Genomic DNA, 25,647 nt, shown 5'->3' with positions numbered 1-25,647 from the left:
AAGGAACAAGCAAGACGTAATCATAGAACCTTCTTGCTGTAAGGCAACAGTGCTAACCACTAAGCCACCGTGCTGTACAGCAAACCACATTATCACACATATTTGTAATAAAATGCCCAGAAAGGACAAACACAATCCCACGTAACAACTAGCACCCATGACTGACAGGGTTCTGATAGTTGAGCTCTGAGTGGAAAGACCAACACAAAACCAATGACCTACACAATCAGGATTCAAAACAGAAGACCAAAACCTTGTAAAACCTCATTATTTTTTACTTTTTGGGATGCGTTAAGGTCAATTTTTTGGGGGGTGGGGGGGGGAGTGTTTAAGTAACTTTCAAAGATACAAAAAACAGCACTAATCAGCGTGTTTCACTATAAGAATTTCTACAGTTTGTGAGAATGTTTGCCTTGTTTGTGCATTCTTTGCCAGTCAGACAGTAAACTGCCTACATAATACAGGTGACTACAGGTGGAAATTAGCACGTGTGTTACAACCTGGCATAATGCATCTCTCCTATTTAAGGATAATGTATATTGTGCACTGTCCCTGTTTCAAATAAATAAATAAATGAAAAATAATACGCAAGCTTCCCATCAACAAAATATCTGTTCATCTTAGTCAGCAATAATAAAATCAGAGCCACCTGCTGGCTTGTCACCTGACTGTCTTATTTATCTCATTAAAGATGGCCCAATCTGCTTATGTTGTTTTTCCTAAGTTAATAGGATGAAGCTGAAAACAGAAGTAGCCCCACAGCAGCCGTGTTGTTGACTATAAAATAAAAAGCAAACCCATCTAAATTAGTTTTTGTCCACAGACACAGAAACACAGTGTTACATTTGCAGGGATAGTTCAGGCACACACATATTCACATTGCCTACCTCTTAAATACGCACACATGACCCACTGAACTACAATTCTGGGATGAATGGAGGCTGTGAACAGATCTTTGTCCAGCAGCATGTCTGGGATTGAATGTGTGTGTTTCAGCACAGAGCCACACTGACGGAGCAGCCAGCTCTAAAGAACTTCATGGCATTAATGAGATTGTGCTATCTAGCAGCTGCTGGCTGTGATCTTGTCTGGTCTCTTAAATACACACACATGAACTTGTACTGTATGTAGACAAATATGCAGAAACGCACTGGTCCTCTATTTCCATGGGAGCACTGTGTTGGTTTCTCTGCGCCCCCTCCTCCTCCCCACCCCACCCCTCCACTCTGTTTTTTCGATGGTCTTCTGTTGGAGAGGTGCCCATGAATGACCTGCTCCCCGTCCCTTTCTTTTTCATCATCTGAGAACCCCATCTTACTTGTCTATCTAAAGTAAGCTTTGCATGGGTTTTATTTCACAGAAAGGCTGATGCCTCCCAAAACAGCCCTTACCAATCATGGTCGTGCCCCCGGCCAGAGCAGCCTTTGATCCCTGGGTGAAGTCATCCACAGTTGTGGTTCCACGGTATGGCATCTGGAAGTGGGTGTGGATGTCGATTCCACCGGGAATCACCATCTTCCCACTGGCCTCAATGGTCTTCACTCCACCGGGCACGATCAGGTTGTCGCCAATTTGCCTGTCAAAGAGGTGGTTGACATTTGTTATATAATATGATGAGTACTGTCATCTAAACATATGCAAAAACCTTCATCTTGAGACCATTTTGAATTTTTTATTGATTTGAATTTTTTTAGATGAAAAAACAACATACTTTCAGGTTGTCTCCTCAATTCATAAGAATACTGAGTTGTATTTGTTTAGTTTTTTCAGTCATTTTATTCGAGTGGTTATCTGCAAATTTCTTTGAGTTGGCATAAACAGTCAGGTCCAGAAATATTTGAATTTACACAATTTTTCATAATTTTGCCTCTATACAACCTCACCCTGTTGCTGAAATTAAAGAAACAATGTACAGTTGCAGTCAGACATGTACATATGAGGTCTATTAGAAAAGAAAACGACCTTTTTTTTTTTTTTTTCAAAAACTATATGGATTTGAATCACGTGTGATTGCCAGGCACATCCACAATTTCTCAGATAATCACTCGATGGAAAAACCACCGACAGCTGTCTGAACGCCATCTCAAAGCCGTCCTGTGAGACCAAAACGGAGGTGGTTTTGTCTCGCTCCATCAGCAAATCGGTCGTGACGCGCGAAGCCTCCGCTCGGCTTTCCATGGCAAAATCTCGTTAAAAGTGAAATCTGCCGGAAAATGGTTGATGTCCAGCTCTTGTGATAACCAGAGAAAGTGCACACAACGATCCCGGCTCCACAGAGCCATCCATTTAGAAATGATCCGGTGGTTTGTGGCTCTCGATGTCGGCACGGAGCGCGGCGCGCCGAGCGTCCTTAAAGCCATCCTTAAAGCTGTAGTAACAGTCCTTATTCTCTGTGAAGCCCGTAAAATTTTCACAGAAAGCCAGAATTTTTCTAATGGTTACCAGCTGCCAGTCTCTAACAGTTTCTGAAAAAATTCTGATGGGAAAAAAAGCCCAAATCATTCCGTCATTTCCTGACAATGAAAATCCGCCGAGGGGGTGGACCACTTCTCACTCAAAGCCTGCTCACAGGCGAATGACGCAACCGACAGGCGTGGAAAAACTCACGCATGCGCACGAGGGTTCAAGCTTGTCTGACGCAATCATACGTGATTCAAATACATATGGTTTTTGAAAAAAATAAAAAAGGTCGGTTTCTTTTCTAATACACTTCGTACACTAATCCTGAGCATGACTGACATGGTAATTTGGGGTTTTAGTGATTTGTTTTTGTTTTTTAACTTTTCTTTTGCTATGGTGTAGTGATTGTACACAGTAAATTTTGTTGAGTAAAATTTATTCTGCTGGAATAACATTTGATCCCAGTCTAAATAGAGTAAAAAACACTTTATTGTAGAATGAAATCAGCTTTACTGGTGTCGCCGACTGAACGGTCCCCCCGCCCCACCCTGCCTCCAACGCGCATGTGTCATTTCGGAGCTGTGGACTCTGTGAACGGACTGTCTTCACCCAAATCAATCAAATGGATTAATGGGATTATTAATCATTTAACCAGATGACAAGGTAAAACGTCAGTTTTAAGCAGAAACGAGGCCTTTTAAGCTGAAACAAGGCGTTAATCCGTGATGCTTTGAAATGACGTATGTTCAGTGAACGCAACAGCTAGCAGCCATGTAGCTGTGGCGCTGTGATCGCGTCATTCGCGTTTTCTGATGAAATAATGCTGAATTTATGTGGAAATGATTGTTGTACAAAAGCTTCAGATATGTCGCTGAGATAGATAATGACTGGAGTGCAGTTTGAAGCAGAAACGAGGTGTTAATTGGTGAAACGCAGCTGATGACACATGAGCAGTGGGGTTCACCTAGTTTTAGGGCGGACCGTTTGGTCGGCAACACTGTCTCCTCAATGCAAGTGGTTTTACTCCAATAAACAGTTGATTTTACACTATGTTGAGTTGATTTAGCCCTGTGGTAGAGTATATTTAACTCTATTTAGACTGGGATCAAATGTTATCCCGGCAGAGTAAATGTTACTCTGCAAAATTTCCTGTGTACAACATAAATCATTAATGACTTTAAAAAAGAAAAAAGAATGGGATGCCCAAATTTGAATTTATTTTGGATCTCCTCTAATCCATACAGGGTCAAAATGATACAACCATCTATTTTCTATACCCGCTTACTCCAATTAAGGGTCGGGGGGGGGGGGGGGGGTATTGAGCGTGTCCCAGCAGTCATAGGGTGCCAGTCTGGCCCAGGGCCACATATAGACAGACAAAAACATTGGACTGAACTGCATTTATATAGCACTTTTCCATCTACATCAGAATCTCAAAGCACTTCATACTAATGCCTCGCATTCACTCACACACACACACGCACACACACACAGATTTCACAGTGTTGCCATGCAAAGCAATCACAACACACAGGGAGCAACTTGGGGATTAAGGACTGTGCCCCAGGGCACTTAGTGATTTTCTGGCTGGATGGAAGTCTGAACTGAGTATCCCCTGATCGCAAGCCCACTGCTTAACCACTAGACCATCACCAGCATGCACACCTACGATCATTTTAGAGGTTCCAATTCACCTAACCTACATGTCTTTGGATGTGGGAGGAAGCCGGAGCACCTGGAGGGAACCCATACAATCATAGGGAGAACATGCAAACTCCACATAGAAAGGCCCCAGGTGGGAGATTATCCCACCTGCTTCTCGCTGTGAGGCAGCAGTGCTAACCACTAATCCACCGTGCTACCCAAAATTATATAGAGAGGCTCAGTTATACACCCCCACTAATATTTGATTAATTGTCCTTTAGCAAGCTGCACCTCGACCAGACGCTTTTGGTAGCCATCAAAAAGCTTTTGGCATAATTCTGGCTGGTTATTTGGCCACTCTTCTTGGCAGAATTGGCAGAGTTCATTTAAACTGGTTGGTTTCATGGTATGGAGCCAGCTTTTAAGCGTATTCCACAAATTTTCAATAGGGCTGAGGTTGGGGCTGTGGGAAGGCTATTCCAGAGGTTTAATCTAGTCCACAACTAGTTTTGATGTGTTTTGGGGACTATTGTCCTGTTGGAACACCCAACTGTAGCCAAGTTTCAACTGTCTACCTGTTGATTTGAGGTGACATTGAAGTATTTGGAGGTAGTCCTCCTTCTTTATTGTATCCAGCAGCACTGCCAGCAAAACAGCCAGAGAGCCTGCTTGGCAGATAGTGCAATGTTCTTAGGTTTGAAAGCATCACCTTTACTCCTCCAATCATACCTCTTGTCATTGTAGCCAAATAGCTCAATCTTTGTCTCCTTTGACCATAAAACCTTTCTCCAGAAGACATTTGTCTTGTCCATGTGGGCACCTGTAAAGTTCAATCTATCTTGAAGGTGCTGACATTATAACAGTGGCTACTTTCTCAGTCGGCACCCTCTCAGTCCATGGTGATGTAAAACTTGATTCACTGTGGATGGTGACACTGGAGTTCCAGCAGGTTCCATTTCATTTTAGGCCTGAGCCCTGGTGATTGCTTGGTTGTTCCTGAACAACTTAACCAATTTTCTCTCATCTGAGGGTGACAGTTTGGGTCTTCTTCCAGACCTTGGTATCTGACTAACTTGTACTTACATACATTTGTTTGAACTGATGATCTTGGAATCTGCAGTTGTTTAGAAATGGTTCCAAGAAACCTTCAAATTTGAGTACATCTACAATTCTACTTCTTAGATCTTGGACTTTCCCACTGTTCTAAGTATTGGTCAGTCCAATGAGTCCTTTTATGCTGGCAAAGAGAAACTACCAATTGTAGTCAATCATGATCACAAATGAGGAGTTAATAGGCCTTGGCTTTGTCACGTTAAAGGATACTGTAGAAGCTTCAGCACCACTATTAAACTATTTAAGTGAGTGTATGTATATATTTGAGCCTACATGTATAATTTTGACTCTGTGTGGATTAGAGTAGATCCAAAATAAATTCAAACTTATTTTAAAGTGATCAATGGTGTATGCTGTACAATCATTCCATCCTGGCAAAAGAGAAGTTCAAAGACATCATTAAAAGCCCAAAATGACCATGACATTCATGCCCATGATGAATAGATAAGCTTGAATCTTCGACTGGACTGGGTTGCTTGACGTGAGGATGTTTCGCTTCAAATCACAGAAGCTTCCTCAGCTAAAATTCTTGCTCTGGTAGTCTGACTTCTGTCTTGACTCTTGTAGAGAAGAATAAACCAGAAGCCAACAAAAGCTGGAGTTTTTTAAACTAACCAGACCCCTCCTACCGAGAGGCCGACTGCTATAGGCTAGTGACTAAACAATAGCTCTAATTAGCACCTATTGTGCTCTAGTTAGCACTCTCCTAATGATGGGATGGAAGCCTCCCCTGATGGCTCCCTTGACGACTCTCCTGATGACGTGAATGACTCATTACCATGAACAAAACACTGAAACTGCTCAACTGTTTTACAAAGAATGCTTCCTTGACACCTCTCTCAAACCATTTCTTCTCTCTGGCTAAGGAGGTTAAAATCTTAGCCAGAGAGAAGAAATGGTTTGAGAGAGGTGTCAAGGAAGCATTCTTTGTAAAACAGTTGAAACCCAGCCTTAACCGGGGGGCGGGTCTCAGACACGCTTTGTCCCCTGTTTACAATGGGGTACTCAGGTCAAAGCAGTTTCAGTCTTTTGTTCATGGTAATGAGTCATTCACGTCATCAGGAGAGTCGTCAAGGGAGCCATCAGGGGAGGCTTCCATTCCATCATTAGGAGAGTGCTAACTAGAGCACAATAGGTGCTAATTAGAGCTATTGTTTAGTCACTAGCCTATAGCAGTCGGCCTCTCGGTAGGAGGGGTCTGGTTAGGTTAAAAAAACTCTAGCTTTTGTTGGCTTCTGGTTTATTCTTCTCTACAAGAGTCAAGACAGAACTCAGACTACCAGAGCAAGAATTTTAGCTGAGGAAGCTTCTGTGATTTGAAGCGAAACGTCCTCACGTCAAGCAACCCAGTCCAGTCGAAGATTCAAGCTTCTCTACTATGGAAACCACCTGGACAACTGAGAGCCTACACAGAAACATTGCGACCCATGAGTGTAACTAAATGTCTAATCACAACCGGGTGGTCTAAGGCAGTGATTCTCAACCGGGGTGCCGCGGCACCCTAGGGTGCCGTGATCGATCGTCGGGGGTGCCGTGGGTATTTTTCATATTCGCGATTATTTTTCATATTCGCGATTACCGTGAATTATTTATTTTATCCATAAAGCATAAAACGACTCAGAATCTGATGTCAAACGTGCTGCAGCCTCGCTCTCGTCTTAAGGCGGGACAATAACAAGGAGGCTGACGGCCGATTAAAACAGTGCCATCTCCTTCAAAAGCCGTCTAAAATGCGGAGCTGTCGGTGTGTGTGTCTGTGCCTGTGTGCGCGCGCGCGGAGTTAACAGGCTGCAGACTGCGAGGGAGGGGGTGGGTGAGGGAGATCTCTGAATGCAGGTGCGACACATTCAGTGCGCACCGAGCGCGGAGCAGAGAGAGGATTTTAACCCGAGTGAACGTTAACAAAACGGAAACGTGAAGCTGCCTTTACTTCTCTCTGAACTTTCTCTAAAGGTGTGATTCTGCCGTTACCGTCCTGTTCACACCATGTGCGCGTCGTATGCTGAATTTATGAGATCATGAGATGAAATAAATGGTCAAATATCTTTAAAAACATATTTAAAAAATGAGAATATATGAATGAACTGAGCCACAAAAAAAAAAACAATGTTCAGACGCAGAGATCACAAAAAGCAGGTGAGAACTCTGAACTTTAACAGCTGTTTTTTTCCAAAGGTACGAGTATTTATTTGTTCAATCTTGAGCTTAATGCAGTGTTTAAGCACAAAACGTGACTGATGAGGAGAAACAATTTCAGAAATGCAACAGAAACAACCACAATTCAGAAAAAGTTGGGACTGTATGTAAAATGAAGATAAAAATAAAAATGTTGCAGTATTCCCAGTTTCTCCACTCACAGAAGCCAAACATTCTTCCAGAGTTGTGTAATTATACTACAATAGTAGAATATAAAGAAGGGGGAAAAAAGAAAAAAATAGACAATATATTCGTCAATCGCAATTATTTGTCTGACAATTAATCGTCTCCAGAAATTCCTAATCGTGACAGCCCTACTTGAGATCAGAGCGCAAAATGCTTGGGGATTTTCGAAATGCGGTGTTTTCTGTATCGATTTTCTATTGCGATAATTGGGTTTTGCGCAAAACCAGAGGTAATAGCATTATAATATTATTTTGGTTGGTGGTGTGCCGCAGGATTTTGTAAATATAAAAAGGGTGCCGCGGCTGAAAAAAGGTTGAAAATCACTGGTCTAAGGGAATGCAAATGATGTGTCTAATCCATTAACATAGACAGGTTACATCACCAGGAACTGAACTCAGGTTGACACAATCAGTGTCCAATTCTTATCCCACAAAGTTATCTACTCATTTAATAGTCACAAAAAACATGTTAACTGAGGAAACTAAATTCTTCACCTACCAGAGTAAGTAAAAGACATTTCAGTTTTTTTTTAAATGTCAATATTAAAACACATTTGTGAACAGATTAAATTTGACAAAATTTTAGGGTTGCCCTGGTCTGCATTTATTGCATTTCAAAAGGCAAAATCAAGGTAACCAATACATTTAAAAAAAAATCTCATGGTCACCCCTCAGATGTTCAGATTTTAGAAGAGCCTATAGTTACCCAGACAGTGTTAACTGCTGGGAGCCCAAGGGTTTGGCAGGAATTTGGGGTTTTATTATGCAACAGCAGGCTTCCCTGAACTGCCTCATCAAAAAACATAGGAACAAAGAACAAAAGGTTTACTGGGAGCAGGACAAGGGGCACAGAGAGTGAGAGAGGACCAACTGATTCAGAGGAGCACAGAATACAAACTGGAATTCATCTATGTAAACCAACTTGTCCAAACAGTGCAACATTTTATGGCGAGTCACTTCTGTCAACATTTCATGGCTCGTCCTTCATCCACAGCTGTGTGTCAGAACTCTGTCCCTGCTTTTTCACTGTCATTCCTTCATCTCAGGACCACCCTGGTGGCCTAAACTTTGTCACCTTTAATGTTAATACCTGTTTTTAATTTAGTCTTTTAGTCTTGTGTCAAATGTTCTTCTTAGTTTTAGTCATATTTAGTGATTCACACACGTTTTTATTCTTTTAGAGAACTGAATGTATTTTAGTCTCATTTCAGTCGAGTCATTTTAGTCTCTTTGATAAAAACACAATAGAATATGTATGTCTGATACCATTTCAGTCTACACAGTGTTTCACACATCTGAAATACTGAATGTTATCATGACCTGTTAAAATACACTTGTTGAATTATTGAAGGTTTGTAGTGTTTACCCACAAGGCTTCCCATCAGATACAATTAGACCAGCGTTCATCCTTGACCCAAAATACATAAGCATACCAAACGGCAAATGTCAGCTGTCTGTTGGTTTCACTGTGATCAAAGCCGTACACACGCACGCACACAGATGCCACTTGGCTATTATAATATAGATATGATGCACACTTCGTATTTCATCATTATTTTCTTATATTTAATGCAATTTGTTATATATCAACATATATATTGTTACATGTCATTTGGGAGGTGATGGTATTGCAGTTAAGCATGGGCTTCAGATCAGAGGATCCTTGGTTCAAAACCCAGCCAGACCAGAAAATCACTAAGGGCCCTTGGGTAAGGTTCTTAATCGCTCGTTGCTCCTGGTGCGTCGTGACCGCCTTGCATGACAGCACCCTGACATTGGTGTGTGAGTGCGTATGTGTGAATGGGTGAATGTGAGGCATCATTGTAAAAGAGCATTAAGCTTCTGATGCAGATGGAAAAGCACCATATAAATGCAGTCCATTTACCATTTTTCCATTTATTAACACTTCCTAAAAGTCAGACCTAGCATGAACATTACCAGCCTGCACTGGTATAAATGAATTTATTTTTATTTTATAGTTATATATTAATTTATGCTTTAGTACATGTATTACTTTAATAAATGTATTTATAGAGTCAGACATTGATTTAAACATTTATCCTTGTATTTAATCTTCGGTCATCATTATTCCTCCAAAGGATTAACAAAGGGATAAACAGAGTATGAGATGGGTAGTCCATGCAAAAAATAAATAAATTTTAAAAAATCTGCAAAGGAAGGAAGGAGGGCAGTTAACATAAAGGGGCGTGTCTATACACTGCTCATCAGTGACAGCTCCCAGGGCCAATTAACATAAAGGGGTGTATGCTCCAAGTGAGCATTTTTCAGTGGAAAAAAATGTTTAACTAGTAAGCCACAAATCCGTGTGTAAATCAGTCTAATGTAATCAACATGTACAAATAGATGGTGAAAATGTTTTCACTATTAATCCTGTTTAAAAAATTTAACTTAAACTGTTATTCGTGCTGTGGAAAGGCAGGATGCCGTAAATATATAGAGCCCTTCTAAATCTGCTTGTCATATGTTTTGATAGCTCAGTGGTAAAGTGTTCATTCCTTAATACATTGAATCACTGGTTTGAGGCCCAGTCTATTTGATTTTGTATCGTCTATGTACAACAAGAATTTTTTTTTTTTTTTTTCAAAAACACAGCTCCTCGTACCCTTAACTAAGTATTCCTCTTATTTATTTATTTTTTTTACCTGGGTCAAAACTTGACACTAATCAAAAGTGAAATAAATGCAGCATCTCTATGTAATCCAATTAACGCCAAAATAATGTACAATTAAATATTTAATTATTAAATTAGATTACATTTAAAAAAGATGATGAATAATTAAAAATTAGCTAAGAGTAAAAATCATGAATTCCCACACTGTGGAAACTCAAAAGAAACTAGAATAGGCCTCAAACCAGCCACCCGTGTACAGTATAATGGAACAAATGCTTCACCTTTGACCCATCAAATCACACTACACGAGCAGATATAGAAGAGCTCTATATGTGCAGCTTTCTGTCTTTTGATAGCCAATGCAACATTTCAAGCTTCATTTCAGACAGTTAGTATTTCACATGGATTTTCAAAATATAATAATGAATGTGAAGTATGACGTAGGCTCAAACGGTGAGTTTCCTTAAGTGTGATCCAATGTATAAGGGCCTTAGTGGTGAAGACCCCAGGAACTTGAAAAGGTGAAGATGACGCCCACATATCACCTGGCCACTGCAGACAGGTAGCTGCTTTTTGGAGGTGGAGTGGACTGATGGTATGCCTGGGTGGTTGCCATCCAGGACCTAGAGTTCAGTAGTGTGGTGGATGTGGTGAGGCGCAGTAACAGCCCATGCTCCCTGACCTGATGTGACCACTTGGCTCAACTAAAGCTACATACACAGATAAGTAGCCAGAAGTCACTACAGTAACCAGCCAAAACGTCTTCCTTCTGTCTTTGTATGGTTGCCCAATGTGTGGCCCAGCTTTCCTTTGTTTTGGCTCTGACAGGCTCTCTGGAACTAACAAATTATTGTTGAGCAAACTAAAGAGAAGTGATTTTATGATGGTGACACTTTATTATTGATTTAGAATGCTAATTTTCTATAAAATATAATGTATGTAATTGAAATTGCATGTAATTCACACAAGACAATTATGTTTGTCCCGTGTACCCCCCACAAAAAACAATTGAATTTATAGCCAAAAGGAAGAATTTGAACATTTTTACAAAATTAATAAAAATGACAAAACTCCTTATGACAGATAGCATAAGTACAAGTTAGTCAGATACCATTTTTCTTTTTCCAAAATGTTCTGTAAGAGGAGGAGGTTCTAATGTTCTAGTTAAGACCCTGGTCTGAAACAATGAGCTACTCTGTCACAAGACATAAGAAATAAGATATAGAAGCAACACAAACAAGCTGGTTTGACATAATTACATTGATGGATGTTGGCTGAATGGATAAGTGGACGGCTGAGTGCAGAGGGACAGATGAAGACAAATGTGAACGGGTCAGAGCAGAGCACAGTGGAGGACTTACTTAATGAGGCCATCCTCCATGTAGATGTCAGCGTGGAAGGACTGATCATCGTTCACAATCCTCCCGCCTTTGATCAGAAGCCTGTCGCTCTGCGGCGAAACGGATGAGAAAAGAAGGAAACAGGTCAGCTCAGACGGAACCAAATTTACCAGGCTTTATGAAATTCTGCTTTTAGTAACAAACAGTGCTTCACCATTTCTCTCACATCACTTTAACGATGTACAGCTCACCCAGATGTCACTGAACTCTCCTACAGCATGGATACTGGGAGAAGATACCTTGACACTTACACAATTTAATCCCTGCATTGGCAAGCAATCTTGTGTGCCAATGAGTAAACTTATCGTAAACTGTGCAAGGCCCTGCGTGCAATACATGCATTGACATGCAGTGTTTGTGAATAGGTTGTGCAATGTTCACGACTAGTTCATGAAAGTGGCATGAAATTTATGCGTGCCAGCAATTTGGAACATTTTAAAATTTTCTTTGTGCACTGGCACGGAGCCTCGCACAGTTTGCGCACAGTTTATGACGAGTTTACTCATTGGCACGCAATCTTGTGTGCCAATGAGTAAACTCATTGTAAACTGTGCAAGGCCCTGTGCACAATACATGCATTGACACGCAGTGTTTGTGAATAGGGTGTGCAATGTTCACAACTAGTTCACAAAAGTGGCACGAAATTTGAGTGCCAGAAATTTTGAACATTTTAAAATTTTCTTTGCACACTGGCACGGAGCCTTGCACAGTTCGCGCACAGTTTATGATGAATTTACTCATTGGCACACAATCTTGCATGTCAATGAGTAAACAGCTGGTCCATCCCCAACTCTCGAAAGGGTAATCAAATTATTGTGCAATGTTTCTTTTTGAAAAAGTGAGGGTATGCAATGATCTGTAAAAAGTTATACTAAATACATACATAAAGCATGTGAATAACAACATAAAAACAGAAATGTACCTGTGTTGACTTTACTTACACTTTGAGGTGATTATGATATGATTTGTCATTGTATAAAGAAACTGAATTAAATGCTTTCATAGCCCATCTTCCTTTTAATACAGTAAAACTCACCTAAACATTCATCGTATCAACTGGATATTCACACTCATCGGACAAAAGCAAAAGCCCAAATGCTTTTGTATGGTTTTCTGTGTAATAAACATCGTATATAACAGATTTTGTATATCAGACTTTCGCTCACATCAGACAAAATGTCCCATCCAATCGCAATGCATTTCTATTAAAACCCTTCTTGTGCACCGGACAGAGCAGTCTGGACGGGCCCAGTAACAGAGTAATGAAATGAAGTACAGCACTGACCATCGGCGATTCAAGGAAAGCGGGTACCATATTTCTGTGATTAAAAGACCAGCTGCTTATTTATTTTAAACAGTGCTCAGACCTGGTGCCTAAATGAGGCAGGATGTAATTCAAGTCCTGTGATTATTAACAAAATGCTGCTTGTTGCCTCCACTGTAATATGGTGTTAAGTTTCACACATATCCCTGGGTGTGACAAACCAAACCGCTTTAGATCAGAGCCCTCTGCCTGGCTGTGAACCCTCCCCGCAGCCTGATGTGCACCTGCTAAACCACTAAGGCCGTAAGGGCTGTGATTTGGCACTTTTCCACTTTCACTCCTTCCTCTCCCATCATATTTTTAAAGTTTTTGCAGTCCGCATGTGATTACATTTTGATTGTGGATCAAATACGTACACTTTACAACACAAAGTCCGAAAAAGAAGTTCAAATGACCTGCAATTCATGGAGGAAATTGTACATATCATATCATTGGTTTGAAGGCTGATGATTGTATAAAAAGGTGGAGCTCGTTGAGGGATAAATTAATCCAGAAAAGGCCACTGTTCCTGCGGCAAATTGCAATAAGACATGATGGAGAAGTTTAAAGGGTCACACGTACATCGACGTCTTTGCATGACCACAGAGCTGGAGAAGCTAAATCAGGCTTTAGGATTTTAAGCTACCACTCCACAGTGGATTTAGAAAAGACTCAACCAAATGTAATCTTTTTAATGCACATAATGCCTGGAGCTTATTTAAGGCAGATGTGTTTTTTTTTTTTTTTTTTTTTTTTAGACGAAGTTTTGATTCGGTCATTGAGGCAGATCCCAATTCAGGAAACCCCGTAGATCATTCAGTCCCTCCTGACTGTAACTAATCTGTTACATACATATAACGGATTTTGTCCGTTTTATACGTATAACAGATTTTGTCCATTTTCTACATGTAACGGACTTTGATTATAACGGAAAAAAATTTGCTGGTCCACCTAAATCCATCATATGAGTTTTAGAGCATTTCAAAATGCACTGGGAAAAAACAAGCAGCAATTTGTCATTTACGTCAGCAACATCTGTTGGAAATGTTTTATAATCCTTAATATTGGTGGCTATACCAATATTCAGTCTTTCTGGCAGTGACTCTACATCTATCATTTTTTAACATAACCATCATGCTCAGCTTTTTAATATCCTCTGATGGATTTTATATGAAACTTAAATTACAGTTTGTGTGGTACAACAGTGGTATAGATGAATGAGTGGAGTGGAATAAAACTTGAAGTGGCAATTGTTGTCATCAAACCCTAAGAATGATGCTGCTTCAGAGGACAGAGAGCAAGATGAAGAAAGGAGACAACTGAAATGTACAACTAATGTTCTTGTTGCTGTTTCTTAAAACTGTATACAGTCTCTGTTTTGTATGCTGCTGAATAAAAGCCACAACAGTGCCATGGATGTGGGCAATAACTCCTGCTATGAAGAGTTACCTGATTTAACCCTGGAAAACAACAGCTCACCACAAGAAGGGAAACACGGAGAGGGAACAAAACATGCAAAGAAATGCTGGTAAGTACAAGGTCTTATCAGAGGATCCTTGGGTAGCGAAACCATCGTCCCTCACTCACCTCATACAGTAATCTACCCAAACACTTCCTGCAAATTGGGAGGGCTATTTAAAAAGCAATTTCCCAGCTCTCCCCTCTGCCTGTTATCGCCACCATGGCTTCCATCTGCTGCTGTTAGCCCGCTTCCATCCTATAATCCCAGTGCCCACCTGTAGGCTCCCTCTGGGGGTAATCATCTATTGTGCAGTTTTGTTATGTTGTTTGCCTATACATTAAGAAGTGTGCAAAAATGTCATTTCTGACACTTTTTTGGGTACCTGGGGGCCCTAAGAGCAATTCCAGGACAATGAGAGTTTTGTTTTTCCTATATGCAGCCTCCAAACAAATTGAAAAGTGTGAAAATGACATTTATGACCCTTCTGTCAGCCTGCAGAGATTCAGAAAGTCAATTTACCACAACCAGTTGGTGACGCAACCAATACGTGTCCCAAATTTCAAAAGAATTCAGCAAAAACCTTTGAGAAAATCAGTGGAGCACAATTTGTAGCCCTTAGGCTCGTATCTCATGGAGATGTGAATGATGAGGATTTCTGCTGCTGTTGAGGAAGAATTGTTTTATCTGGCTGCTGCTGCAGCCATCCTGCTGCAGAAGAGAAGGATAGAAGAACAAAGGAAGAAGAAAAGGTACACTGTTTGGGTCAGACAGCAGCTGTGAATCAAAAAGAACTTTAGCATGATTAACAACAATAAATAGTTTGTAACCCTATAAACGATGTTTAATGAACCCTGACGAAACCAAAACTTTGCTTTGTTCATTAGCATTTGTTGCTCCATGATATACAGAGTAATAAAATGATAAGTGTGCTAAATGTTATTTTGGGGGCTTTGGGGGGAGGTCTGTAGAATGACTGACGGACAATGACATATTCCTTGCCTGTAGATAGCCTCCAAAAGACTCTTCATGCAAAATTAGGGAAAAACTCACTGAACAGTTTTTGCGCCATAAATTTAATAGTGTAAAAATATATTATTTATTTTTTACTTTTTCCCCCTTTTCTTGGGATCCGTGGGAGAGGTGGGGGGGAGGGGCAACAGGGATTCAATCAGAGAGCCTACCTGACCATGAGCAAACAGTTACCCATGGATTGTATGTCCCAAATTTCATAAAAATGAATCAAACTGTTTAAAAAAAAAACTCCATCAAACTGCATACAAACATTGGCGCCATTAGTCCTATGAAACTTGGTCCGAAGGACTAGAAATGCTCCATTTCATACTGTAAGAATAAACAAGCATCCAGAATTACATTTGGCTCCAACCCACAACAAGGTTTAATGTGTTCTTCCTGTGGAGGAGCTCAATCAGTCCACAGAGTTCGAGAGACAAACCAACAAACAGACAAATGTCTGTAATCACATAAACAGCCTGGACTGAAGTTAAGATGATTATACAGGAAGACTGAGGGAAGACTATTTAGACAGAAAAAGCAGCTTTTCTTCTGATGCTCTCCTTTGATCTGGATGAGTCCTTGCGGTAACATTCGGGTGGCTGCTCCAGGAAACAGAACTGAAGCTGCTTTTCAGGACTGATCACAGATTAACATCTTTTTTAGTTTCATCCAGATTTTGTTATGCAACACGATCCCTGCTAATGCCATTTTATCAACACATTTATGTGACAGATTTATCATCGATTATGAGATAAATTACTCTAATCTCTGAGAGGCAACAATCCTTTTCACCAATTCAAACAGAGACCTTCTGCAAAACGCTGTGTTATTTAAGAAAACCTTCAATCTTAACATCGTCTGATCAGGGCGTTGTCATGACGCCACAGTCAGGCATCAAATCTGCTGCTGTACTGCAGGCTGACTCTAGCAGCCCGTTGCCATGGTGACAGAGAATAAGACTGGAAGGCGAGGCTGGACGTCTGCCTTTGTTGGCTGAGCAAATAAGTGACTCTCCAAAATTGCAGAGCACTACCCATGGCTAGCTGTGTTGATGAAATCCTCCACGGCCAAATAAAGACGGCACTTACGCAATCAGTCAAATATGATGTTTGGCTACTTTTTACGTCCGCCAGTGAATTTGGACGGAGGTCATGTGACATGGGTTAACTCACCATGAGGTCATGGTGAGTTAACAGTCTCGCGGGCACAGTTCTCCATCTGTCATCATAAAATTTGGACATATGGTTAAGATAATCTAAGAAAAGAGTGAGTTAATTTGTCAAGGTCATAGCTCAAGTTTCAAGGTCAAGCTCAAGCAAAAAGTGAAAATCGCATAATCAGCCATAACTTCAGAGCAAGTCACCATAGATACTTCCAATTTGGCTCATATTGTTCCTCTTAGGGAGACGCTTCCTGATTGACCTTGGTCTTCGACTTTGACCTTCAAAAGTTTGGTCAAGGTCAAAGTTGACCTGCCAGATTAATATTCTGTGATTAAATCTGATGCGTGGAAGTGCTGTATTGGGTCCTAGAATACAGTGAGTTCACTTTTCAAGGTCACAGTTCAAATGTCAAGGTCAAGGTCACACAACAAAACATGAAAAAAATGCATAATCAATTTAGATCCGACTTGAATTTCAACATTCTGAAGTGTTGTTTTGGTCAACATTAAGTTGGAATTTTTAAGTAGAACCACTTGCAGAATATTGTTGGCTTCATGCCAGAACGCTTTCAGAAATGTTTGATCCGACTTGACTTTTACCTTTTTGAAGTTCCAGTTCGATCAATGTTTATTTCATAGTGTGACATCAAAAGTAACTATTCTGTTGGTGGAGGTACTCACGCGCTCTGAGCACAGCTCTAATTATAACTCAATAAAATTGAGGATTGGATTATTCCTGGACAAAGGAATTATTTTAACATGTCGTATGGGCTTCTAGGAACTTGTGATATCTATCTGATGTGCATATGCAACCCATCAAAACGAGAGAGATGATTCACGCAGGTCTGCAGACAGTGCAGACCTGCAGTTCCTCTTCTTGTGCTTCTAATTGAGAAACATAAGAAAATCGACCTTCAAAAGCAGATTTGTTCATATCACTGTATCTTTACTGGACAGAACAGTAAGAACACCTTAATCTGTGGAAAAAAGAGAGACTTCCATCTTGTCCCAACAGCACATGTGTGCACTGATTTCCACATCTGGCTGAAGGCCGAGAGTTTCATCACATAACAGGGACAAACTGCAGCCGCTCCTTCACATTTTAGGAAAACCAAAAAAAAAAAAAAAGGAAAAGAACACAAACCACTTTTGCATTAAGCTCCAATGACGCAATACCCCAAACATGCTCTGCTGATAACACACACAATGATCAGAGGAGGCCTGTGTGGTGGGATGTATGATGATGATGATGATAAAGATGTCGTCTAACACAGAGTCAAAGCCGTCCCAGGCGACCACACCCTCAAACAACACATTACACCACGCACAGTCATCCGCTGCTGGACCACAGCGCCGTCATACATCATACAGGAGAGCGCGCTCACCCCAAACTGCTGATTAGCCCAGAGAAAATTCCTTCCAAAGCACACCACTGCTTCACAGCTACAACAGCCTACAGTGTCCAACACACACACACACTCACTTCTGTCAGGTAGATGAACCCCTGATCTATCAATTGACATAAAATAAACCAACTGTTAATTGGTTTGTCATTTATGAAGAAAAAAAATATTTTTATTTGATTAAGCTTTTCAAATGTGTGGGGATTTTTAACATTATTTTATTTCAGATCAGGTAGTTTGAATTTGTTTTAAACTGAGATGACGTTTTCAACATCTTTACACTTGAAATATACGGCAAACATTTACGCACAATTAATGAAAAAATAATAATAAACCTACTAAAAACTACTATCAGCAAATAAAAGTATATTTGTAAACTGCATGACCACTTTTCACCTTTGAAACAAAGTATTTTACTTGAGAAACTACAAAGGTTATTTTCTTCAGAACGTTGTCCCTTGATTCATAAGCAAATGAGGTTGTATGTTATGATTAAATTGGTTGAACATCATTGGTAGGTGTATTTGGATGTCCTGTGCCATGTAGCATACCAACAAATTTTTTTTTATTTTTTTATTTGACACCAGGAATGTATCGTCATAAATGATCCCTTTCATTTCTAAATACTCTTTGAAACAGGCAAGTTGAGACAGTTTTGATTTTCTAACTCTACATAATCGCTAACTGTGTAAGAATGTATGTGGATACAGTTGCATTTTTTTCTTACTTATTATATGAGTCATTTCTTTAAAGCATTTATTGTGATAATGTTCTTGGTTCCAACTTCTGTGGTGATTTGCTGTTTAATTACATGCACCAACAAACAGAGGTTCTATTTTCACCTGCATTTGTTTGTCTAGAGCTGTAGTTGACAGTAAAGGGCCCTATCTTGCAGATTTATAGCATAAGGTCTAAAGCCCATAGTCCAAGTAGGACATGTCCAACCCCACTTTCTTATTTTCAGGGAGCATTTTCTGAGTGCCAAGAGAGGGCCCCTTCACCTGCTGGCTGGGTGGCATAGCCTCAGGACCTCAGGACATGTAACATCACGCTGGACCATTTCTTTTTAATAGTGAAATTTTATTTAATTGTTCTTTTCAATTCTGATTCATTGTGTATACATACAGAGTATATGCACAACATGAATCTGCCCATGTAAGGTGATTCTGAATACTGTACCACCAATACACCAGGGCCAGGTTTCATAAAGCAATCTAATCTTTTAGTCTATTAAACTTAGTCGACTATCGTTAGTTGCCCAACGTTATCTGTCTAATCACATTACACATCGACAGCTAAACTTGCAGATTAGTGTTCTTACCTTATTTGATGATTTTCACGGGCATAGCGGTCTCGTGAGCGCTTTTGCCGAGAAACACCAATGCACAATAGTTTTGTTTACTTCCGGGTCGGTCATTGTCATAAACTATCCAGCCTTTGTTTCGTTAACTGGCTTTATTAACATTTACAGACACATACGAACTGCAGAATGATGTGCTTAGCTCTTAGCCTAGCAGTTCTTCTTCTACACTTGCATCAAGCTTTTTTGCGCACACAACGCTGCTCAGTGTAACAGCGATGCCCAGTGGCTAGTGTGAGAACTGTCACAGACATATCAAGGCTGTCATCTCCTACAGCCATAGCCAAAAGCGGTGGAAGCTCTCCTTTTGGAGGAATACGAGCCACGTAGGGGTGCTCTTGGGTCCATCAATTGATGGTATATGATAGCCGCCATTTCTGAGGCAAGACACTAAAGTTTTGTCGACTAAAATAAGATTAGTCTCTGTACCAGGCTAAAAACTTTAGTTGGATAACGCCAAACATTAGTTGACTAAGCGCTTTGTGCAACGACTAACGTCAAAAGATTAGTCGATTAAGAGAGTTTAGCTGACTAAACGAGATTAGACTGCTTCATGAAACCGCGCCGAGGTTTTAGACAGCATTTTAAGACAAACACAGTCATGACTGCACTGCACAGATGGACACAAGTGTACTTGTGATTTAAAGAACATGAGTTCTGGGAATGGAAATCACAACTGCATTGGTTAGGAATTATCAATGACACTTGCACTGTGCTGTTTTCTGCTTTGTAGGTAGAAGATGAGTTTACGTTTTGTAAAAGGGGTGTGATTTTGACCAAAGACAAGATGGTTCAATTTTGGAATAGATCTGGATCCTGCTCTGGCTCTTAAATCAGTTTTAAGGTTTTCACAACACTGTAATGTAGAATTTGGGAATAGTTTGGCCAGTAATAATATAATAACCAAAATTAATACAAATTATCAAGCATGTGTCCCACTACAGATAATCAACATGTCTAGTTTGGTCCAGATCCAGATATTGATTTGGATCTGGTGGACAAGGATGGGTGTGAATTATTCGAGTTGTTGGGTGTTGGCAAATGTTGCATATCAGCATTTTTTTAATGATGACTGACACTTCTAATTCATCTTTAAAAACTGGCAAAATAATTCATTCAGCCCTGACAGAGCAATGGAGAACACCTCGGCAATACACGCCCGCTCTTATCAAATCCACAGGACGAGTAATGAGTTTAACCTGATTTACAACACTGCAGTGAGAGGCGTGTTCTCATGCATGAGTGCCTTAATGCAGTGCTTCATTGGGCTTCCCATTTGCTCCACCATCCTATAACAGCATGCAAAAAAGACCACAGCCATTGTACCGATCAATAGGCTTTCATTTCCTTTGCAATCATCTGTCTGCAGGATCTGCTGATTTCATTATTTCTGCAGCCACTGCATCTGCTAGTTATAACAAATACTTTATGAGTGTGGACTGTTTGATGCTAAACCTATTTCTTCAGTCTGTGGAAAATGTGATGCTACTTCCACCATCATTCAATAATAAAACAGCTATTTGGATTTGCAACAAGCATTCAAAGCATGTCAATGACACGTTCAGTAACTCTGATCGTCTCCAAACCAGACAATTCAGAAAGGATGACCAAACTGTCACTTTCACAGACAAATAATGTGCGACATTAAAGTGTCTTAATCGCACTTCATGTCAAGGAAATGTGGCTTTCCTTGGAATATATGACAAAAATAAATAAACAAAAAATGCACCTCAAAATGTTACAGGCATCAACAGCCATGTCATCCAACTACACACAGCAATATGTTACAAGAGCTCACAGAAAACAGTCTGTGACTCCATACTGCTGCCCAGCACTACCACATTTATTTAGCTGAGGTGTACCAAAAGACGTTTTAAAAAACAATCTTCAAGTGTCATTGGCTCCCATGTTCCAAGTCACTGTGAAAATGGTACTGCACTTTAGCTGTTGTTTAGCTGCATCATCTAGCTCTGTATGTTCAGAAAATTCCTTGTTGTTTTTTAATTGATAGTATTGCCAAAGCAGATGGTCACTCCGCTGAGTCTGGTGTGGCTGAGATTTCTTCTGATAATCAAAAAAATGCCTGACAGTTTTTCCTTACCCCTGTTGCCAACCCTGCTCCTGAGGAGGGTAAGATTTAAACCTTGTTTGTATGTAGCACAATTAAATGATTTATAATATAATTTAACAGTGTATAAATCAATTTAATTGAACTGAACCAAATTAACTCATTTGGAACTACAGGATGAGACTGCCTAATTCAATGTTTCAAAAATCTTCCCTACATGCATACATGGACTGAGCATGCAAAAATTGCTTTATCTGACAAAACAAGCTCATCATTTATGTGCTGTTATGTGGTCACAGAAATAAACACCCTTCAACAACACAGCCCTTTTTAACATACAATATTTTTCGAAGTATAAGTCACACCACAGTATAAGTCATCTGCTGTGACTGGATAGCATGTATCCTTAGCGCTTGGCATCACAGTTTATTGCAACTTGCACCTTTCCCAGAAGCTACTGTCATCTGAGCACTGATATTGATATTGCATGTGCTTATAGACAAAAATAAATAAGAGACAAAATTTAATTTATTATTCAACTAAACTGCAAATATATGAATTTTTTTTTAACATTTATGAAACACTTCTCTAAACAAGGCCATAGGGTCACTGACCCTAAAGAGATTCCCTCCTTGGCACAGTGATCTATTCAACAATTCAGTGTTACAACCAAAACTATGATACATACACATTTCTTTCCTTTATATTTGACATCCTTGACCATGAAAACATACCACTAGAACTTGGAATCACTTTTATGTCTTTATTAGTTCAAAAGTTATTGTATAAAAACAATTTTTTGGTAATGGCGGTTTTCTTCTGGATCTAGCTCCATAACATTTGAAGCTACATCAAATCTGATGACACCTTACTGAATCAGTACAGATTCAGCTACAATTTGGTGTTAGTTGTGCATCTCTAGCTTCATTTGTCACCTCACACTGACACATTTTCTATTTTCCCTATATTTTTGCATATTCTGGATCATCAGATCCGGAATTCTGATCTGATTATCATCAAACTTTGTTGTTTGATAGAACATTTGACTATGTTACACCCTAATTTTTTTCAAGCCTTTCTGCCTTGTTTTTGTGGAGTTAGAAACTAGAATGTCAAAATTCCCCCTATCCCGCAATGGTGGAGAATCCTTTAAAAAATTCCTGGATCCGGATCGTGATCCAGATCACCACTAAAATTTAATCACTTTTCCTCTTGTCATTTCCAACCACTCCACAAAATTTCATCAAAATCCGTTCAAAACTTTTAGAGTTATCCTGCTGACAAAGAGACAGACAAACAAACAAACGTGACCGAAAACATAACCTCCTTGGTGGAGGTAATCATTAGATTATTAATATATAAACAAAAATAAATTTGAGAAATATTACAATTTGAAAACAAATGCACCCGAACGTGATGACAGCTGCAACTGCTTAATGCTAACTTTTAACATTGAAAATGCCATAGACACGCTAACACGTTAGCATCGTGATCCGGATCGTGATCCGGATCACCACTAAAATTTAATCACTTGTTCCTCTTGTCATTTCCAACCACTCCACAAAATTTCATCAAAATCTGTTCAAAACGTTTTGAGTTATCCTGCTGACAAACACAAACAAACAAACACGACCGAAAACATAACCTCCTTGGTGGAGGTAAAAATTATATTCCCTCTTTTTATTCAAGAATGTGGTCTTCCAGTTTAAAAACAACAAAAAAACAACAACAATAACAAAAAAACATATTTGTAAAGACCAAAGAACATTTTTTCTCCTTCCTTCTCTTTCTTTACAATACTATTTCTTCCTCTGTTTCTTATGAATACTAATTCTTTAGAAGAAGAAAGTAGCCTCTCCTCATATATTAGCCTAAGTATTTGGGCAACTCCAGTTTGTAATCGGATGAAAGACTGGATTTTATTTGAGTTGCTGTTTGGGAATATTCCCGTTCTTCATTTAATAACTGATGATGGATTATCACACATGGATTTGATGATTTGAGTCCATTAACACAGTGCAGACTCTGCTGTTGGGAATACTCTGGTTTTGTTGTGAATTTCTTTTGTATGTGGACATTTTCCAAAATGAATGACAGTGGTCCAACAAAGAGGTGAGTCCAGTGCAAATCTAGCTCACTGTGGAATTTAGCTGTTTGTATTTACGTCCTGATTTTCTAGTGTGTGCTGCAGCAAAACATCTCTGGTAGAAGCACGCGGGAACAGACGTCCATTAAGTCAGTTGTTCGTGTCATTTGGCATGACGTTTAGCTGTTTGGTAAAGTCTTTTATTCATATTTGCTTGAAATGAGCATGACTGCTAATTGTAGTTGGTCTCTGGAGCCTGACGATAGAAAGCTCAAAGTAGTGACGCCATCATGATCGTTCATATAACAAACGCCTTAAGTATGACCTGAAGTGGTGTTGAACTCATGCTGAAAGTAACTGAGTCACATAACAGAGTCCCCCCCCCCCCCCCTCTCTCGTTTATTTAGTGAAAAATAGCAGTTTAATGCTGTCACAAATGTAGGATGATGCAGCGTCTTTATCTCTATGTGAAAAGAATGAGATGTGCTGTGACTTAGTCTGTGAGTTGTCTGCAGGTGTACACAAGGCAGGCACTCCAAACATGCTCCAATAGAGGTGGGCGTATCGATACTAATATCGATAATATCGATACCAACGCTGGTATTGATATTGAACGATCCACGTGTAAAAAGATCGATACTCAAGCTTGTTTCTCTCTCGCACGCACTGACTGCTGTGCACGCAGATTCATCAAAGTCTACTCTCTGTCTGTAAGAGCAGCGCTGCGCTGTGTCACACAACACGGAGCAGCGCACCCTTGTATTGTGGTTTGTCAGCCCTCTACCTCAGGAGATTTTGTTTTATTTTGTGTTGAGTGATATTTTTTTAAACAAAAATGTTGATTGTGATAATAAAGTATTTTGTTGTCACGCACAATAGTAAATCCCTTTGGCTGGTCTCTTGTTTTTGCACTCGGGGTCGCCACAGCAAATCCAAGGTGGTTTTGCATGTTGAATTGGCACAGGTTTTATGCCAGATGCCCTTCCTGACGCAACTCCACATTACATGGAGAAATGTGGCAGGGGTGGGATTTGAACCCGGAACCTTCTGCACTGAAACCAAGCGCATTAACCACTTGGCCACCACCCCTGCTTTTGTTGTCACGCACAATGTTTAGCGAAATTCTATCCTAGGTCTTTTGGATCCTTTGGATCTATGAAGCTTAAATATGAAAAAGTATCGGTATCTGCGATACTGGGCCTGTATTTACTTGGTATCGGATCAATACCAAAATCACCGATATTGCCCACCTCTATGCTCCATGGGTTGATACTATGCTGCTTGGTGGACAACTCAGCATCTACGTTTCATGCCGTGCACAGAAAAAATGAATCCAAGGTATCAAGAAGAGTTTGCCTGCCTGGAGTTAAACTGAGATTCAGCTGTCACGAGCTGTGCACAGGCTGAAACAAGGCAGACACTCAGCATGCTCTGGCTGAACAGTCTTTGAGGTGCTGGAACTGGAGATACAATTTTCTTTTGAAGCACATGCACCCATAAAAATAGAAGATATTAAGAAGACTTCTCCCACCTGGAGTGATACAGAGATGTGTTGGGGGCTCTAAAGCTGAAAAAATGACTTTTTCTGTCTTTTACCAATGATGAGGAGGACTTGGGTACTCCCAATACACCCATGTGACAGCTGTTTGGGGAAAAAAAACCTGCTGAGGTCCACCTTTACTCAGCCCATAATAATAAATTCATGCATTCATTCATTTTCTATACCCTCTTATTCCAATTAAGGATAATTGGCTTGCTGGAGCCAATCTCAGCAATCACTGGGCATGAGACAGAGTACACTCTGGACACACTGCCACATATACGAGGTCTGTGAGAAAAGTATCCGACCTTATTATTTTTTTAAAAAACCATATGGATTTGAATCACGTGTGATTACATCAGCCAAGCTTGAACCCTCGTGGGCATGTGAGGGTTTTTTCACGCCTGTCGGTGACGTCATTCGCGTGTGAGCACGCCTTGTGGAAGGAGTGGTCCAGCCCCCTCGTCAGAATTCCTTTGTCTGAGAAGTTGCTGAGAGACTGGCGCTGTGCTTGATCAAAATTTTTTCAATAACTGTGAGGCACATCCGAGTGGACACCATTCCAGAAATTCAGCTGGTTTTCGGTGAAAATTTTAACAGCTGATGAGAGATTTTGGATTGTTTCTATCGCTGTAAGGACTTCCCACGGAGCGGGACGTCGCGCAGCGCTCCGAGGCGA

General features: G+C 40.2%; 1 protein-coding gene across 2 annotated transcripts in view; it reads right to left on the bottom strand.

The window, feature by feature from the left end:
- The window catches only part of dpysl3 (dihydropyrimidinase like 3), a 116,760-nt gene that overhangs the window by 76,788 nt on the left and 14,325 nt on the right, over positions 1-25,647 (bottom strand). For both annotated transcript variants that reach the window (XM_034178000.1, XM_034178001.1), the window contains exons 2-3: positions 11,532-11,620; positions 1,392-1,576 (exon numbers count right to left, since the gene is read on the bottom strand). In XM_034178000.1, the coding sequence (XP_034033891.1) occupies positions 1,392-1,576; positions 11,532-11,620 (274 nt within the window). The remainder of the gene's footprint in view (positions 1-1,391; positions 1,577-11,531; positions 11,621-25,647) is intronic.

The sequence above is a fragment of the Thalassophryne amazonica genome, chromosome 9, assembly GCF_902500255.1.
Source record: "Thalassophryne amazonica chromosome 9, fThaAma1.1, whole genome shotgun sequence".
NCBI lineage: Eukaryota > Metazoa > Chordata > Actinopteri > Batrachoidiformes > Batrachoididae > Thalassophryne > Thalassophryne amazonica.
Note: the sequence above shows the minus strand (reverse complement) of the source record. Positions and strands in the feature narration are given on the sequence as shown.